Consider the following 19,824-nt stretch of genomic DNA (forward strand, 5'->3'; position numbering starts at 1 on the left):
ACATCATTTACATCTATGCTGAGCTTAAATAAGTGTTTTGTTAACAACTAAACAAGATAAACATTCAACAACAGTATTAATAATAGTAATAATACATTTGATTTATATAGCGCTTTTCAAAGTACTCAAAGTCACTGTACATGGTTAAAATAAACATAAAACAAGTACATCATATAAAATCACAGCATTAATTACACATTAAAAGCAGATCTAAAACGGCGTGTTTTGACTAGTAATTTAAAAGTTGACAGGTTGGTGCAGTCTCTGATGGGTTTGGGGAGTGGATTCCAAAGGGAGGGAGCGGTGATGGAAAAAGCTCTGTCACCCCAGGTTTGGTGCTTGGTCCTGAGTGGGGCGGACAGGAGGTTGGCATCAGAGGAACGGAGGGAGCGGGAGGGAGTGTGGTGGTGGAGCAGGTCGGTGAGGTAGCGGGGGGCCTGGTTGTAAAAGGCTTTGTGAGTGAGAAGAAGGACTTTAAAGTGAATGCGTTGTGGGACGGGGAGCCAGTGGAGCTTCTGGAGGACGGGGGTGATGTGGTCACAGGAGCGGGTGTGAGTGAGCAGACGTGCGGCGGAGTTCTGGATGTACTGGAGTTTATTGAGGATTTTGGATGGTGAGCCGTAAAGGATGCTATTGCAGTAATCGAGTCTGGAAGTGATGAACGAGTGGATCAGAATCTCGGCAGTGGAGGAGGAGAGTGATGGACGGAGGCGTGCAATGTTTTTGAGATGGAAGAATGCAGTCCTGGTGATGTTATTGACGTGACGTTCGAAGGTGAGGTGACTATCAAAAATGATGCCAAGGTTATAAATGTGAGGGGATATTTACAAACATTATGAGAAAACAATTATTATAACGGCCACACCTTCTTGTGATTGGCTTCTGTCGGTGAGAATGTAAGTGTCTGTGTGTGTGTTGGTGTGTGTGCAGTCATGATCCAAATGAAACACACAATCAAGCCCCAGGTGTGTTCGAACAGGAGTGTGACTTCCCTGAAGACTCAGGTGTTCCTCCTGGACACAGAACGCTATTCTACCTGGCACAGGGACACTGAGAAATCAAGGTTAACCTCAAACCCTGGACAGAGGGGCTCAGTGAATGTGGTGTAAAAGGTGTGCAGAATGCAGATAACCTGCAATCAGACTCATCCCCGCCAGAGATGAGCCCAATGAGGGTGATGTCAGCAGAGAGCAGCGTCATGCCAATGTCCTTCTGCATGTCATTGTTACTCAGTTGTTACCAGTTTTCTCAGGAAGGAGGAGTTTAACTTGATGTTTTAGGCCAGAGAAGCACAGCCTTGCTCTGTGAACAGACAGTCTGACAGCTTGTAGAAGGTTATCATTACAAGATGGATTACAAACACTATTGTGAGGCGCTGCTAGTTGTAGTGCTGCTTTGTTGCATTAGGTTTTACAAGACAGTAATTGGAGGCGTAAGGAGGTTGTCTGGCTGATGACCTTCGCCTGCAAAGCTCCCTATATCTGGAAAATGTAGCTGGTTTATCCACTTTGTATATGACATGGTTGTAGTACCACACACAATATTCTTTCAAATGAATAACATATGTTCTACGTGTATGGTCTACACCCCCTGTTGAGAAACGTGTTTTTTCCACACCCCACTACTTAAGATACAAGTTTCTGCACAAAATACTTAATGAATTAGTAATAATACACGAAACATGCTTTTGATATTCTTTGAAGTGCTTCAAGTTGGCTACAATAACGCTGCTTGTGTATGAGGAGCATTATTCATGCAGCCTCTAGATGGCACCATTGCGACATGAAACATAGATGGTAAGAAAACTTGGTTTATTGATCAAATAGAAATGTCACCTTTCTGTCTAAAACGCATCGTTTCGGGAGAGACGGCGCTTGGTTTCCATGGTGTATAGACATATCATCATGACGTCATGGGGCAGACAGGGATTGTGACGCGCTTTTCCAAATAATAAGAATTTACACAATCTCTTCAGTCATTGATGCTATGTAGAAAAGTGGCGAAAAGCGTTTGATTCTACTTTTTCCTCGATGGTAAAGTGTAATGGAAATGTACATTTATTTTAATATTTCCTATTTCCTTCCTCGTTTGTCATCTAGAAACATGGCTGAAATCCCAAAGCATTAAAAACTTTGGCGACCTAAACAGAAGGTAATGGTAAACCTAAAGTAAATAAAACAATTTAGACTGTTGAGAAACATCGACGAAAATAATTAGTTCTGTCATTAAAAAAAAAAAAAAAAATCAGTAGGTGAATGCAGTGTTCAATATCGTTAATCGTATCGAATGGACATCACATCATACATAGTTCCAGATAATCCTCAGATACCGTAGGCCTATTAGACATGGTAACGCGAAGTAAATATCCTTGCACATTTCCTGTTTAACCAACCAATCTGTCGAGCACGAGTCTCAATCTATTGAATGTCAATCAGTATTATTGTTATCAGTTGCTTGTTATTGGGAAGCAGTATTTTTAAGCAGTATTTGACTATGGTATTGGACGTATAGCACTGCTTTGGCATATCTGTTATTTGTGGGGTGGGGGCTGAAGTCTGTCTTTATACACAGTAGGCCTAATGCTGATAATATCTTAACCAATACTTAAAATGAGAAGGAATGATTGTTTATTTCTGTCTATTGGGCCCTGGACATAACTCCAACAGGTTCATTTATTCATAAATCTTCTAGGTGGCGCCATGAAACAGATGGCAAGAAAACAGTTTTTATTGATGAAACAGAAATATTTTAGTCTAAAACGCATTGTCTGTTTCGGGAGAGACGGCACATGGTCTCTCCATGGTGTATGGACATATTATGACGTAATCGGGCAGACAGGGATTGTGACGCGTTTAAAAAAATTATAAGAACTTTAGTAAATCAAATCAGTCATTGATGCAGGCAAGGAGCGAACCGCGTCTACTTTTTCCTCGTTAGAAAGTGTAGTGGAAATGTATAGATATTATGGAAATGTATATTTACTTGAGTATTTCCTAGATTATCATCTTTAAAGAAACATGGATGACATCCGGAAACATAAAAAACTTCGGCGGCCTAAACAGAAGGTAAGTCTTGTAAACCTAAAGTAAACAATTTAGACTGTCGATAAACATCGACGAAAATACTTCGATTTGTCAAAATTGTTTCAGTAGGCTACTTGTGCATTTGACAGTTGTGTTTCACAAATAGCCTTCCTAACGTGATTAATACTGTCGACCTTTTTCATAGTCATATTTCATATGTAAAAGTCATATTTCTTTTTAGATTTTTTTCATCTCTGTTCAAGACACTCGTTGTATTTCCCCGCTAACCCTAACCATTGTCACTCCTTATGTTTGTGTGTGCTTGTGTATGTATGTTTTCAAACGTCTGTGTATTTACGTGGCTTGTGTGTCTCTCTTTGTGTGTGTGTGTGTGTGTGTGCGTGCGTGTCTAGCCTGCTCGTCTCGCTACCCTCCAGTTGCCCTGTTGGCCAGAGCTAGGACTGAAGCTTCCTGCCCTGCTGTTCTCAGACAGGAAGCTGCTGTTATCAGACAGGAAGCTGCTGTTCTCAGACAGGAAGGTGCTGTTCCCAGAAGTTCACAACCCCCTCCAGGTAGGAACACATACCTGGAGAGACTCAACACATTTGACACTTTGTTCATGTCTGACACATCGATCAAAAGCGAAATACAAATAGTTTTGCTTTTAGTAAGAACAGTAGATAATAAAGGTCCAGAAGTGCATAAGTCTGACAGTATTTCAGTGAGTGGGGAGCCAAGCGAGTCTGTATTTTATCAGTTAATATCAGCATGATCTCAAATACTATATGCTAATATAGAAGTGCAATAATAACAATATAATTATGTCAAAACTTGGTGCCAAAGCCTGCTCAATGCCCAGAGCCCCACCGCAAGAGCAAGGCTGCCAGAAAGGGTGCAGGAGCTGAGAAGGATACAGGGGCCAACAAAGGGCCCCTGGCAGAGTCCTGGAGGGTTGTGGAAGAAGCTGGAGCGGCTTATCGTTCAGCCCTGGCTGACGAGCTGGCAGGACTAGGCATGGTGGTGAGTAGAAGACCCTAATCCACCTCCCTGGTACTACAGACTCCAGCCAGGCTCCTCCCCTCCTCTCCATCTTCCTCCACCTCTCCTGTATCTCTGATACTGGCTCTGTTACTGTAGCCTGACGTTGTCATACTCATAATTCTGGTCAGAAAATGAGTCTGAGAACTCTCCGTTGGGCTTTGACTACGAGGCGTCTTTCAAACGAGCCTGAAAAACAAATGCCTCTTCGCTCAATTGGATAGATCTACAACCAATCAGAGCAACAGAGTATGTTAAGCGCCGCATAGTTGTTGTCAACAGAACTAAACTGAGAGGCAGCTAAATCTTTACTGACTAAACTGCAAGCAGACTTTAAGTATGCTTGAAGAATGAATACAAACGATTTTTGCTGGTGTGTAAAATTAATTTAAGGGTAGGGGGAGTACTTGTTCACACGGTCAACCTTTTTGAGCGAAACAATAAAGGGCAATGCATATACGAACAAGTTCTCCGTTTAGAATTACAACTCCACAAAAGAAAAGGAGAAACCACAATGGCCACTGGGTTTTCATTGTGTCCCATCTTCTTCGCAACCATCGGGGCCAGCTGATAAATTAAACTTTTACCGAATCCCGTAGGAAGGACAGCAAAAACATATTTTCCATCGACAAATGCCTTGATTGCGTCTCTGTTCCTCTTTCAAAATTAATGCGCTGTCGATGTCTTCTAAAACAGGCTCGATGGCAGAATCATAACATCCCAGATCTCCAGCGGTAGCCATGTTTGTTCAAAACAAATTCAACTTAAGCGCTCTTTTGTGTCGTGGGTGATTACCTTACTGTTGATCATCTGTCCATCATCGTATAAAGCCCGCCCTGGCAATTTCATTGGTTCGCCCAGATTCTGGTTTTCTGTAGTTGATCCCCAATACGAGACCCTCCAGACCCAACTTCCCGACCAAATTTTTTTTTGGGCGGGGAGAAGTTGGGCTGGCAGCCAGGCTACTGTTACTGTGCCTTGCTAAGTATTTTTCTTGCCTGCAGGTGACTGGTGGTGCATGTGCGAAGATGCATCCCATCCCCCGGACCAACTACTGTGAGTCTTTGTTCATTAATGTATCAAATGTAGACTATTCCTTATTAAATGATCACCTTCTGTCAAGAGAAGGGATCCACCAATCACATTGTGACTCTGCTGTAGGTGTTCTTCCAGCAATCGAAAGTTCCTCTCGCCCGGTGGAACCAATCAGAGCATCGGCCTCTGAAAGAGTCGGGCCCCTGGGCTGCAGAGCCACACCAGATGGAAGGGAGAGTGCGTACTCCTCTCCACCTCCGTCTCCGCCTCCGTCTCCGCCTCCGTCTCCACCTCTAACCCCATGCCAACTTGAGGCGCAGTCTCCAGGTTGTTCTCCAACCTTGAATGACCCCGTGACCCGGGAGACCACGCCCAGTCTTCTGTCATCGGAGACCGGGGACGAGCTTTCTGTGTTGGAGGCCATGATGTCACACCCGTGAGTGCTCCCCCAAACGCTCCCCTTTAGACTAGAGTCCTGTTCAGCATAATGTTACGATGCATCGTCGGTTGTCATTGTACTGTGAAGTGATGTCAAACGTTAGTTCTTGTTCTCGTTACAGTCATTGGAAAATCATCAACAGGGTCCTGTTAAAAAAGGTAAATAAAATGTTTACGTGAATTGCTTTCACTCAGTCTGACAATCACCACATGTATCTGTATTGCCACATGACATTTCCCTCCCTCCCTCCCTCCCTCCCTCCCTCCCTCCCTCCCTCCCTCCCTCCCTCCCTCCCTCCCTCCCTCCCTCCCTCCCTCCCTCCCTCCCTCCCTCCCTCCCTCCCTCCCTCCCTCCTTCTAAGAACAAGAGTGTAGCTGAGCTGCAGGAGCGCTCGGAGGAGGTCATGGAGTGGGTTCTTAAGGTGACCCACAGGGTGGTCCTGCCTGCCATGGCCCGGGTCCTCCACATCAGCAAAGACCAAGATGGCCGCCCGCTGTCCGCCGCCATCTCTTACAGCAGCTGGGACTCCCAGAGTGACAGGTCCTCTTCCGCAGGGTTGCTGTCCCCAGCCAGGCCTTTCACTGGCTCTCTGACTGGGATGGTATGTTTCAACCCTGCTGATTCTCCCCAGGACCAGGCCTCTTGTCTGGGCTCCACCCAGCCCTACGTCCCCCAGGGCATTCTGAGAATGATCTCAGAGAGGTTCCACCCTCTGCTGATAGGAGGGCAGGGATCCAGGCCCCAGAGCAGGCCGCGGGGTTGCAGGCCTCCGATGTCATGGACATCACCGACCCTCTGCTCCCTGAAGGAGAGCCTCTCTGGAATCCTGGCCCGCCACGCCCTGTTCCACAGCCCGGGCGTGGTCCCCACGGAGGAGAAGCTGGAGCTGGTGAGGATGGTGGGGGGCTTCCTCCAGGAGATGGAGCCCACAGAAGGACGCTGTTCCCTGGACCAGCCCCAAGAGGCCTACGAGGCCTCCCTGGTCCAGAGTGTGGCCACGGCCTGCAACGTGATCCACAACGTCCTGAAGAACTTCCACGCAGCCCAGCAGCTGATTGGGCAAGTGGAGGTGGCAGACTTCCTGCAGCCTGGAAGTAAGACCTTCACCATGGTGGTGGAGTGTGTTAGCCAGAGCCTGCTAGGAGATGTTGCCGTGGAGCTGGATGCCCTGTGGAGGAGGAGGAGCTCGGGGGCCAGCAACAGCAACGGGAGGAGCAGCAGGAATAAGGAATACCTCCCTTTTGACACCCAGCAGGAGCGACCAGTGGAGTGCAGCCGTGCTAGCAAGGAGGAGCAGGAGGAGGAGGATCCTCAGAAGAAGGAGGAGACCGCCCCTCCCTCCTCCAGGAGCACTAGTGCCAGGAGCGATGCTAGCAGTGCTGCCAGCTACCAAGACCTCAGCTTCACCGCTGAAAACATGCTGGACATCATCATGCGGATGGCCTACTTGGCCTCCAGTTCCTCCCCTGACGACGACGACAAACGCGACGAAGCCTCGTCCGTCAAATCGTTCGACCAAGAGGAGTACGACATGGAACGCCTGCTGGCATCCCACAGCATGTGCACCAGGATGTTCCAGGGGAGGATCCACCACTTCTCCAAGCAGTTGGTTGAGTGGATTTATCAGCTTCTCCTGGACACCCGGATGGGACGACTCCCCTCGACACCCCATTGCCGCTCCGAGCCCAACTTCCAGAACCTGGAGGACGAGGAACGTCTGGACCAGGAGTTCTTCACCCCTCTGCTGTACTATTTTTTCCAGATGGCCTTCAAGGGCCTGATGGGGAACCTGCTGGGCGAAGAAGACGTCACGGACGACCACCGTGCCGACTCCTGCAGCGATGCGTCCTCAGACGGCAGTGACAGCAACAGTGACAGCAGCAGTGACAGTGACTGTCCCTCCCTGGACTGGTCCAGTGGGATGACCCGTGGGAGTCAAGGGGTTGAGGGTAGAAGGAGATCGCAGAGCAGGTTGAAGCCCTCCTGCAGCCAGGACCAGAGGTGGGCGCTGGAGGCCATTTGTGAGGTGTTGACTACCCAGGCTGGAAGTGACCTTTACAAGACCTGCAACGACCCACAAGAAAACATGGTTGTTGTCCGCAAAGGTAGAGATATACACATTTTAACCTTTAGATACAAAAGTATAGTGACAATTTTTTTTATAAGACATGCGATTGTAAGACAAATTTGTAAGTATTGAAATCTGCTGAATGACAGTGTAGTTCAAGTAAATAACTATAATAATAGTATTGTAGTTAACAGTCAAAATATGTTATGAGAAAAGTATAGTTAATCGCTATAATAGTAATAGTGTAGTTAAAAGTGAGTTTTCTTGTGCCAGGCCTTGATGCTAAAGCCATGGCCAGGGTCGGTAACCTAGCCAGCTCCTCCTCTGAAGACCAGGAAGTGACAACAGGAAGTCTCGATCCAGAGTCAGGTCTCACCAACCAGGAAGTAGGACAGCCTGAGATGGATGACAACGAAAACGCTGACTACTCTGATGATTTCCACGAAGAGGAAGACGGGTCAGATTGCCAGATGAATGACTTTTCCAAGGGTGCATTGATCGAGGAAGAGGAGAAGGATGAAGATGATGGAGCTGCAGGCCTCCCTGAGGAGGTCCAGGATCATCCCTCCCTACCCGTGAGCCCCTCTGAGACCCCCTCCCTCCAGCCCGGGGAGGTTCTGATCCAGGAGAAGGTCCTGATGCCCCCCCAGCCCAGCGCCCTGCACCACCAGACCCTGCATGACCTGCTGCACAGGCTTGTGGGACGCCTGGCCCTCCAGGGGCCCCTTCGTTCCTGCTTCACCCCCACCAACTCGGAGATAGAGGCTGTCCTCCTCCAAGACGTGAGCTGGTTTCTCTGGAACCAGGCCGGGATCGGCCTCGTCCTGGAGCATGAACCCCAGAACCCGCTCTTCGGTGGAGCCGACGCCCTGGACGCCATGTTTGAGGCGACTTATGCTGAGCTGATGCTCTGTTCCGATAGCAACAGGGCCCAGGTCCACTCCGCCCTCCAGGGAGGGGCAGGCATCGTCGGCATGGCCGAGAACGTCGCCACGGTGATCTGCCGTCACGCCGAGTTTTGGGGCCCTTCGGCCGTGTCGGGTGAGAGTCATGATTTGGAAACAGGTTGTGAGGAGAAGGAGAGCACAGAGGACTCTGCTGGCTTGGTAAAGGCCGGTGGAAGTTCCAGCCCCTTCATAAGCAACACAAGCTTCGATGAAGGACTTGAAATGGACACTGCTGGCTTGGAAAAGGCCTGTAGAAATTCCAGCCCCTTCATCACAAACACGAGCTTGGATGAAGGACTTGAGATGGACTCTGCTGCCTTAGAAAAGGCTGGTGGAAGTTCCAGCCCCTTCTTAAGCAACACAAGCTTGGAAGAAGGACTTGAGATGGAGTCTGCTGGCTTGGAAAAGGCCAGCAGACTCGCCTCCTGCCTCACATCCTCCTCCACTTCCTGGTCCTGCTACTCCTCTTCTTCCACCTCTGTTCACTCCTCTCCTTCGTCCTCCAAATCCTCCACCAGCTCCTCCACCTCCAGGGGCTCCACGGCTCAGGCCCCTAGCCCAGAGGGACATAATTTGGGAAAGACCGACACCCCCATCCTCCGGAAATGGTTCGCACTGGTAAGCTGAAAACAACACCACACACTGGCACTAGGTAGAACTGACCTGAGCTGAGTCAGCGATAAGAAGGGATGACATGTGACAATCTCAATGTGTGTCTTTGCTCTCACTTCCAAACCCAGAAGAAAGAGAAGACTTTCCTTAAGAATGGACAGAATGTGGCTGCCAAGGGAAGAAAGACAAGCATATTTTCCAAGACAAACAAAGTTTCTCCCCTTAGCGCTGAAGGTGAGATCCTGACTGCATATTTGCTCATTTAGGAGCCCACTTTAGTTGGCTCTCCCACCATTTAACACACACAGACTTGCACACAAACACTCACACACAAACACAGGCATACAGATATGCACACACACACACACACTATTTTTAAGTGAGAGGTCACAGTGCTGAAGTTCCGTGTGATGTCATACCTTGTTGTGTGATGGTGTTTCCTGTCCAGGTCCAGACCTTGGTGAGTCCTCCATTGCTGGAGGAGAGGAGAAAAAGAAGAAGAAGAAGAAAAAGTCCTTCAAAGATTTCTTCCGGGGGATCTCTGCGGCTCTCTCCGGGGCTTTCTGCTTCGGCTGCGTGAAGGATATTCACCAGTAGAGGGCGCCACCTGCAGAGTCAACTGGCTGGCAGAGAGAGAGAACCTGTCACTATGGCAACAACTGTAGCTACTTCCCTCTTCTTCAGAACTGTGCAACCAATTTTTTTGTATATTCCAATAAAAACTACTGGAATTTCGTTTGTAATCATTAAGTTGTTTCTGTACAAGTGTTTGTGTACATAGGGGATCAGATGGCTGAGCGGTAAGGGAGTCGGACTATTCATCAGAAGGTTGTTGGTTCAATTCCTGGCCATGCCAAATGACATTGTGTCCTTGTGCAAGACACATCACCCTACTTGCCTCGGGGGGAACGTCCCTGTACTTACTGTAGGTCGCTCTGGATAATAGTGTTTGCTAAATGACTAAAAAAAGTTTACAAAAGATTTAATGTACAAGGTTGTGACATCACCATGTCAGGACTGCAGCCACACAGAGAGGCTGATAAGCATTTGTTAGAGTCATTGTACACAACCAGTTAACATTAGTGTAAAAGTTACCTTAAACACTAGCAGACGTGTATGTAAAACGTTTACATAGCCTACACATAACCAAATGTGTATGTGTTTGAGAATGCTACTTCAGTTATTTCAGAATAGTTGTTATTGTTACCCAATTTAAAAAGGGCCTTCTTTTGTTATTATTAGATATTGATATAGCGCTTTTCTACCTTAGCGGCACTCAAAGCGCTTTACAATGTTTGCCTCTCATTCACCCATACATACTCACACTCGCACATACCGACGGCAGCGAGCTGCCATGCAAGGCTACAGCCTGCCCATCGGGAGCAACATGGTTCAGAGTCTTGCTCAAGGATACTTCGGCACATGACCCAGGAAAAGTCGGGGATTGAACCGCCAACCTTGCGATTAACAGACAACCCTCTCTACCCCCTGAGCCACAGCCACAGCCACCCCCGAGTTAAAACACACCACCGTCCTTCTTCATTCCAAGTGGTCTTGCTTGCATCTGTTCACACATGTTTAGCTAACACACACACAGTCACAAACTGTGCTGGTTCCCTCATGCCAGACATTGATTTATGGTGTGTGAGCCACTCTGTTTGATAACTTTTATTTTTGGGGCCTCATGTTTTTACATAACTCAAATGTCCCCTCCTGTTGATGAAATCTTAGGAATGTTGTTAAATTATATAAAATATATTAAAACGTCTATTTAATAAATAGCCTATATTTAAAAAAGATATACGTAAAAATTTAAATTGTGAGGACACCCCCAGCTAAATTGAGTGGAATAAATGGTATCTTACAGCTCCGATTGTAAACAATGCGCCTTACTTAAGTAATAAACCTCGAACAACTCCCAATTAAACGTGGAACGACCAATTTTCCTGTCATGGAACCCGTGTTGTCTGATGAACTACAGAGCGAGCAGTCGTGAACTGGACTTCACGGATGTCCAGTTAAATGCACACGTTTGACTTTCCGATCAGACGCCAGCGCAATGGCTTTCGCGTTGATGTTTGAGTTCACTTGAGAGGGAGTGCCTCCCTCCAGTCCGCCAAAGTCAAAGCTATTTTCATGTCTATTGAATTCAATAAATTGTCAAATCAGTAGGCCTAAGTGTGACTGTGTATAGAATCAAAATATGAATCATAATTGTTTTTTATTGCCATATAAGTTTACGCAAACACAGAATCTACTGTGGCAGGAAGGTGCATACGATCTTAATTTAAAAAAGTAGAATGTAAAATTAAATGTTAAAAGTGGTGCTGTGAAACGATTAAAATATTTAATCGCGATTAATCCCATTAATGTCATACTTAACTCGCGATTAATTGCAATTAATTGCACATTTTATCTATTCTAAATGTCCATTGATTTCTTTTTGTCCAATAATTTTTTCTCATTTTAATATTCTTGTCAACATGGAAAAGTGGATCGGATTGCTCACTGCAAATGTTTTTATTGAAAACAACATTACAATCGCCTGGCTTTGACAACGGGGCAGAGAATTCGCATCAGCTGTGTGCTTGGCCATCCAGTGGAATTTCAGACTGGATGTGCTGCGATGATAGCTCAGTTCACAACAACAAAACACACAGATCACTTTGGTCTTGTCAATGGAACCATGGCAACTTTTTCAAAGTGAATTTTCGATTCATAATCTTACAGTGTACCTGCTAAAATTTGGCTGTACTCTTTGCCCAGCCTCCTCCTTTAGTTTAAGGATAACACTACATGTTCTATGAACTCATTGTTTCAAAAACAGCCCATGTAATGCATCCTCAAGAGACACATTTACAGGGGAGAAACTGGGCCTTGAAAGTCAAACAGTGCAACCAAAGTGTAGGAAAGAGACGCCATCTGTTGGTCATATTCTAGTTTAACAGGGTTGACACAGACGTCATTAGTTTTGACGTGTTAAACCAGCACCGCAATTAACAATAATGTTGGCATCATTTGTATTTGTTGTTGTACAAGTGTTCATATTTAGTACTTGATTACGAACACATTTAATTGATCTCAAGCATGTGAGAGTTTGACCGTCATGGAAACAGACAAACAGACAGAGGTGCTAAATGGCTCCTCTGGTGCCGACTGAGAGCTCATTAGTGAAGTTTGTTGACTATTCTGGAAGGTGGGGGGAGAGGAAGAGGAGGTGATGAAGATGGTGATGCAAGTCAATAGGAAGGACACAAGGAAAAGGGGAGACAGAGAGGAAGCTGAAGGACCAACCTTTCAGAGATAAATAGGAGGAGAGGCTAGTGGTGAGGTTGGTCAGGGAGGTGGGAGAGCTGATCTGTCTTCATCTGCCACCTCATGGAGATCCTGCCAGGAGAGGAGGAGATGCAAGATCTTCTGTCCTGCCTGCTCAACACTTCCTGTCAGACGCAGGTTCGCTCCAGGTATGAGTCTGCCCTCATCTACACTGCCCTGTCCTTTGTGTCTCTGCTGACGGTGCTGCTCAACATGCTGGTCCTCATCTCCATCTCCCACTTCAGGCAGCTCCACACCCCCACCAACGTCCTGATCTTTTCCCTGGCCCTGGCCGACCTCCTGGTGGGAGCACAGATGATCCCCCTGGAAATGATCACCAGATCCAACCCATGCTGGTACCTGGGCAGGCTGATGTGCTATCTGGTCCCCTATGCCAGCGGCATCTTTACCTTCTCCTCTATATGGAACCTGGCTCTCATATCTGTCGACCGCTACATTGCTGTGTGTGAACCACTTCTGTATCCCTCCAGGGTCACGATGAGGAGAACCGTTTCATCTAGTGTCCTAATCTGGATTTGTTCTATAATTTACTGTGGGTGGATAATGATAGACCACTTGGGTAACCTACATGCATATGATAGGTGCACTGGACTGTGTGTGGTAATATATTTACCATACTCTGGTATTGTCGACCTCCTTGTCTCATTTCTCTGCCCTTGTTGTGTCATAGTTGTTCTCTATATAAGAATATTCACTGTTGCAATCTCCCAGGCCAGGAGCATCAAGTCCAACTCAGTGAGCATTGAGTCAGACTTCATGAAGACAAGAAAATCAGAGAGAAAAGCAGCAACAACTCTCAGTATAGTTATAGTAGTTTATCTGCTTTGCTTCGCTCCATACTTCTGTTCACCTTTGTCTGACAATTGGTTTTCACAGGTTGTTATGATTTGGATTTTTCAGATGAACTCCTGTCTCAACCCTCTGATCTATGCTTTTTTTTACCCGTGGTTTAAAAAGTCTGTGAAATGCATCATAACTATGAAGATACTGCAGCCCTTCTCCTCTGAACTCAGCCTGATGTAGTGTCTATTCTACATTGTTAACCTTCTTACTGTGTCTCAGAAAGAGTCAGGGTTTTAATGGTTTGATAAATGATTGAATGTGAATAACCTGAGTTTTTATACCTGCTGAGTCTGCACAGGGTTACTGTGCTTCATCCAATCATATTAGATATGCTACGGTAATTATGGGATATGTATCATATTTGACTCCATTTATTTATTGATTCTATACCTGCTGAGTGCACTGGGTTACTGTGCTAGTCTGCATCTTGCAGCTTGTTCAGAGAGTGGGGATGTGGGAAGGGTGATTCATCACTGACTTTCTGCAGGGAGAGTTGTAGCCTTGACCCCATTACCATGTCAACAGTCTGGCCAGGACAAACAATGTTGCTAGGTTCACTTCAAAGGTAAACAAAATTAAAGCTAAGGTCAGGAAAATAAGGAAAAAATAAGTATTATACGATTTCAAAATTATTTGTATTACAGCAAGAGAGCATTTCAGTTCAATCTTATTCTGCATCCCTACATGTGTGAGTGGTTATATCTGTCCATGTTAGATAGACTGCACTATGTTAATCTGCTACAAATGATGATTAGATTTAACATGGAACATTTGTTTCAATATTCCATGTTTTTTCATAGTTGACACATTATGTGCTGCATTTGTTTTGTAGAGTCTCATGTATTTGCTGTTATACCCAACAGATATACCTAAATACTGTACGATTTTAACAACTGAAATGTGAAAGCGTTGAAAAATAAAAGAGCTCTTTCCCTGATTGTCTTCTTGCAGTGTGTGCTTTTACATTTTCTAGAAGTTTGAAGTTTATTGCACGTCCCTGTCAGAAACTACTACAGTAAGTTAGTCATTAGACTAAGAGGGTATACAAAGATAGCTTATCCTTTTTTATATTTAAATATTTTCAGGGCCATTCTAGCAGCAGTAATTCAAAATTGTATGCCAAATCATACCAAACAAAAAGGGTGAAAGGTCATGACAAAGTCAGAATTGAAGGGATGAACAAAGCACTGCCAGTCAAGATGAGTGCAGGAAGAAAGTGCCATCTGCTGGCCAAAAGATGGCACTACAATCAACCACAAATTACAGATGCCATTGTTTCTATAATGGGACTGGTTTCAATACTGGGGTGTATGAATTACACAGCCAGCCTTATACACATCTCATACACAACTCTCCTGTCTGTTTACACAGCAGTTGTTGATTCATAAAGCACAAATATTCTCTTTACTGTAACGTATACATAAGGCTTGCAATTTTACGTAACTCTTAGAAGATGCATAATATGAGACGTTTCTGTTTTGATTTTAATTATAAAACCTGTACTGTAACAGACACAAAACGTTCAGTAAAATATATAATGATAATAATAATTAAAAACAAATATATTACAGTATAAAAATCTGAACATATACATATCCAACATGTGAATGCCAATACTATAGTAGAATTAACATGATCTCTAAGATGCATAACATAACATAATGACCTGTGCTTATTCATACTGTAGTTTCATAAATCATTTAGCCTACTTACTTTATCAAAGTAAAAGACTTTTGCTACAAGGCACGTACTTGAATGAGATGAGGTGTCAAACCATTATAGAAACCCCTGACCATTTTCTTGAATCCTTCCGCCTACCTTTCCTTCCTGTCTTCATCACCCCTCAGCCCCCACCCTATTGGAAATCTCAACCAACTTCACTAATGAGCTTTAACTGTCAGTCGGCACCAGAGGAGCCATTTAGCACCTCTGTCTGTCCTAATGGTCTGTTTGTCTGCTGCATGACGGTAAAAGTCTCACAGGCACAAGAGCAATCAAACGTGTGAAGTTTTCAAGTACTAAATCTGAACCAAGCAACAAACGAATCTGACACCTACCACCTAACAATGTCATTAGGAAGCTCCCGGGATTAAAAAGACAAACCTGTTGACAGATTAGTGCTTGCATCAGTCTGTTGACCTCTGCTGTTAAACTAATTGGCCGGGCAGCCATGATCTGGTACAGAGCAATGACAATAAAGCATGTCTCGTATTATGTTTTAATATTGTATGTCTTGTCGTTGTCTGTTGGTTTAGGAGTGTGTGCTTGTGTGTGTGTGCATATGTGCGTTCGTATGTGTGTGTGCGGGTAACAAACACCACCTTAGTTTGCTTATGCCGGCCCTGGACACTAGGTCAGGCCTGCATCGACGTGAGACCAGCATTGGATCTGTTATGTTTCCTTGCCCAGCGCTAAGAGAGACAGGATCAGTCAACAGTGAACAGCCTCCTCTCTCTCTTGATCCTCATCAGTTTATTTTTGTTCCTTTTGCACACCGCTATGAGCCATGTGCATGTCATGAACAGACGACAGCAGCAGAGAGATGCTCAGGCAGTTATGTGTGTGTGTATACACAGTATATGTATGTATGTATTTATTCATTTGTTTATGTATAACATTTATATTTATTCATTCAGTTTTTCAATGTATTCACACTTCTCCACAATGACTCAGTACAGTAGAGATAACATCTATGTTAGTATGTGTGAATTCCCTAGCTATCAAGGCCATCATCTTAGTGTTATGAGCACCTCATTCTACCACTTCAAATCAAATCAAATTTATTTGTATAGCCCTTTTTACACGCAAGCATGTCACAGAGGGCTTCACATGCGCCCATAGAACTGCCCCTCAACCAACCTAAACCCTCAAGGAAGACAAGGAAAAACTCCCAGAAAAACTCCCACCGGGAGAAAAAATGGAAGAAACCTTGGGAGGAGCAATTCAGAGAGGGATCCCTCTGACCACTTCTAGGTGAGGTGAGGACACAGGCCTGTCTTGAGGTGAGGGCGTAAAAATGTGTATTGCGTATGTGTCGTGCATGTCTTGAATGTTTGTGTGCGTGTATAAATGTGTGGCCTTTTTGTACATACACCTAACGTTGACAAGATCCTGACGGTGTGCACTAGTGTAATACTGCACAGTCATCTTTGAAAAATCTGAGAATTGTATCTGTATGCTTCATAAAAGATACAATATTATTGAGTTCAAAGTTTAACTATGTAACAAGATCAAAGAAATTATTCCATCCTGTGCAGCAGTTTAACATGCTTCAGACAACAGGCCCACATTGATACCATTGCAGTTTGCTGGCTAATTTTCTTGATAGCTAACATTAGCTAGTGTTTGATACTGATTTTTCAGGACTCCGGCATGGAACAGAGATTACCATCTTTGTGTCACTGAGTACATCTGGAGAACTGCGTAATGGAGATGTATTATGAAGCATGACGCAAGCAGTTGAATGTAATTTTTAGTACAATAAGCTTTAATGATACCAAAGCCACAGGACATAAATCATTATGCTCATTTTAAAAACTAACAGTTCTGGAAAGTATACCCAAATATACCCTCATGTAGTGACAGGATCACTTCAGGATATTTGAAGTCTGGATACTGTTTAAATATGAACCAAACTGGAACCGGATAATAGAACAGAAGCACAGTACAATTATGACTGTCCTAATTAAGGATTTGTTGGAAGATCAAAAAATAATTAAAGGGTGCGTAATGATTAAGTAATTAAGCTGCAGGGTTTTCCAAGGGGGGCTGCCTCTGTAAGAGCAGTGCTCAGTGCTCAGTGCAGTCATAGATGTCATCATTGTTCAGGATGAGCCAGAGATGGCCCAGATCATAGGACACATGTTTCACCCGTCCGCTGTAGAGAGGAATGTTGGTCCAGCCGGTACCTTCAGGTTGACAGGCAGACGTGGAATCCCTGCAATGGAGACATTTCACTTCTATTCTTGAAGGAATGATTTACAGTTGAGAGTAAAATGCATCACTATTATGAAAAAATACAGAAGTGCTTGTGAAGACAAACCTGCGGAACACGTCTCCTACAGAATTCACTCCATAGACAGATCCGTCACTTCCCACCTCGATCATAGACAGGCTTCCTGGAACCTCCTGCCAGGTACCGTCCCCCTCACAATTAAAGGAGTTCACCCCCTAGAGGACCCAACAAAGGCTGATGAGCAAAGTCAATTCATGTATTGATGATAGTAATTATTCCACAGACAGCAGAGCCCAGCACAGGCCAGCCTTACCTTCCTCACAAAGATGTGATCAGCACTGTTAACACCCCAGCAGCTATAAGGACCACAGCTGTAGTACTTCAGGCCGCCAGGAATTTGGCGCCAGTTCAAAGCACTATTACTTCCACTGTAGCCAACTGTGTTCTTCTTTGGAAGACAGTAGATGGCATCGACATGATTTGCTCCTGCCACAAACTGGTCTCCACCAGCATCAATCTGCTTCAAGAGACCTGATCCAAAACAAAAACATGAACTTATGATTTCTCACAATCCCATATGGAAAAGGTCTGTAAAAAACCTATAGGAATTACACTATTCATGTACAATACGTCTGTGGGAAAGAGCTTGCACATACAGCATATTTCACACAGGAAAGGTCCTTCAACATCCAGGTAAGTCATAGATCATAATTTTGTTGTTACCCTTTTTCTCCATTGCTTTGGCTCATTTCACAAAACAGAAATGACATTCTCAAAACACGTGCAAACTTCCAAACCGCTGGGCACTTGTTCACAACAGATTGGAATTTCTCATTCCTTTAATCCAATTGCAATTGTATTGGCCCATCCTTGTAAATGACAAGTGCAATTGCCTACAGTTCGCACACATTTCAAACGATTTAGCACATCTTTGAAATGGTTAGGTATAATTGCCTTTGATTAGGCCAACTATCAATTGAAAATATCTTGCTGGTCTAAACTGACTTGTTTCTCAGTCAAGTGGTTGTTCTCTGCAAAACATGGGCATCATTTCCTTGTGTACATCACCTGCACAATAGTTCACTCCACTGTCAAAATCTTTCAGGCACATATACCATGAAAAGCATAATGGTATATACTGTAATATGGATCTCTTGGTATATACTGTAATATGGATCTCTTGGATCATCTGCTACAGTCATTGTCAGATGCAACTACAACTTTACTAAACAAGGGGACACATCCGATCACCAATCTCACAGTAAGTTTAGTTAGCCGACAGGAGCTATCCAGGAGTATAAATGCTTCCATCAAATATAGATCTTGTCCCAGGCCAGCTCGGGGGAAACATCACTGTTTGTACTGCCATTTCAGGGAATGGTGTAGTCACCCACATTCCCAGTCTTGGCCCATACAATACCCAGACACTCCTGGTGTCCTTGGACCGATTTGATCCCTCTACATGAGGGGTTTGGTAGGGCCTCACTTTCTTACATTTGTCATTGTGTGGGACAATGTCAGCTTCCACTGTCACCCACTCGTCAGAGTTCACTGCCCATCAAAGAATGCTGATGGTGCTCATATCACCTGACTCCCCATTCCTTAGTCCTATCCAGGAGGTTTTCTGCATGGAAGTGGAGGGTTTATGAGCATCGGGCTCAAAACCAGGGCTCCCTGCTCCAGACAATGGATGCTGCTTGTGATGATGTCACAGCAGATCAGTGTAGGGGATTGTTGAGGCATGCACAACGATTCTTCCCCTGTTGCATCGCAAGGGTGACCATCAGATGTGATGTCATTGAAATCTGAGGCCAGACAGACAGGAGCGCGAGGATGAGCAGGAGTGAGGACGACAACTAGTGAAACTCCAGCTTTGCTTTACTTTCTTACTGTATGCGTTTCTTTCTTGCCATGAAATGCACCCTCTGCAACTCTGACTAGGAAACTGTCACTTGCCTGAAACTTACCGTGGTTACTCATACTACTAGTGTAGGTTATACATAATGTTAGTTTTGATGTGCTTAGTATTGTATGACAGTATATTGTGCTGTACACATTTCCTGTTAAAGTAACCATGATGTATGGCAATTACAATAACAATTTCCATAGCAGTGTAAGTGCAATATGTGATGTGAAACCTTGTAGGCTAATCTTTTTTCTGTATGATACTCATTTACACGTATTCATTTAGCAGACACTTTTATCCAAAGCGACTTCCAAGAGAGCTTTACAAAAGTGCATAGGTCAATGATCCTAAACGAGAACTTTTTTGTATGCTTCATGTTTTGGCTACACGAAATGTTTGGGGCTATCGCGTTGTTATGATCAGTGACCTATGCACTCTTGTAAAGCTCTCTTGGAAGTCGCTTTGGATAAAAGCATCTGCTAAATGAATAAATGTAAATTGAGACATATTGTATTCTGGAAAGAAAACATCTACTACAGTAACTGTAGCACAGTGCACATGAGGGATATTTCTAAGGTCCACTGCCATTCTGACAAAACATCTAAACATTTGACCCGCAGTG

General features: G+C 44.7%; 3 protein-coding genes across 7 annotated transcripts in view; 2 read left to right on the forward strand and 1 right to left on the reverse strand.

Annotated features, from left to right (window-relative positions):
* The first annotated feature begins 521 nt into the window (after positions 1-521).
* Positions 522-9,863, forward strand: LOC124483376. Of its 3 annotated transcripts, XM_047043797.1 has the most exons (11): positions 522-774; positions 2,998-3,065; positions 3,437-3,595; positions 3,867-4,043; positions 5,066-5,117; positions 5,223-5,532; positions 5,657-5,693; positions 5,897-7,640; positions 7,877-9,168; positions 9,291-9,396; positions 9,611-9,863. In XM_047043797.1, the coding sequence occupies exons 2-11, from the start codon at positions 3,018-3,020 to the stop codon at positions 9,757-9,759; spliced, it is 4,074 nt and encodes a 1,357-aa protein (XP_046899753.1). In that variant the 5' UTR covers positions 522-774; positions 2,998-3,017; the 3' UTR covers positions 9,760-9,863. The 3 variants fall into 3 exon arrangements, with proteins under 3 accessions (XP_046899753.1, XP_046899754.1, XP_046899756.1); XM_047043798.1 differs by lacking the exon at positions 522-774 and having other exon boundaries at positions 2,831-3,065; positions 9,294-9,396; XM_047043800.1 differs by lacking the exon at positions 522-774 and having other exon boundaries at positions 2,831-3,065; positions 7,892-9,168.
* A 2,677-nt stretch (positions 9,864-12,540) lies between these two features.
* Positions 12,541-13,521, forward strand: LOC124483708 (trace amine-associated receptor 13c-like). Its single transcript, XM_047044255.1, has one exon. The coding sequence runs from the start codon at positions 12,541-12,543 to the stop codon at positions 13,519-13,521; it is 981 nt and encodes a 326-aa protein (XP_046900211.1).
* A 3,311-nt stretch (positions 13,522-16,832) lies between these two features.
* LOC124483458 (lectin L6-like) overlaps positions 16,833-19,824 on the reverse strand; it is a 504,761-nt gene continuing 501,769 nt past the window's right edge. For 2 of the 3 annotated variants that reach the window (XM_047043932.1, XM_047043931.1), the window contains 2 exons: positions 17,384-17,481; positions 16,850-17,278 (listed from right to left, as the gene is read on the reverse strand). In XM_047043932.1, the coding sequence (XP_046899888.1) occupies positions 17,131-17,278; positions 17,384-17,481 (246 nt within the window). In that variant the 3' untranslated portion in view covers positions 16,850-17,130. Of the gene's footprint in view, positions 17,279-17,383; positions 17,485-19,824 lie in introns of all 3 variants that reach the window. The other variant, XM_047043933.1, reaches the window with a different exon arrangement.

The sequence above is a fragment of the Hypomesus transpacificus genome, chromosome 21 (genome assembly GCF_021917145.1).
Source record: "Hypomesus transpacificus isolate Combined female chromosome 21, fHypTra1, whole genome shotgun sequence".
Lineage (NCBI taxonomy): Eukaryota > Metazoa > Chordata > Actinopteri > Osmeriformes > Osmeridae > Hypomesus > Hypomesus transpacificus.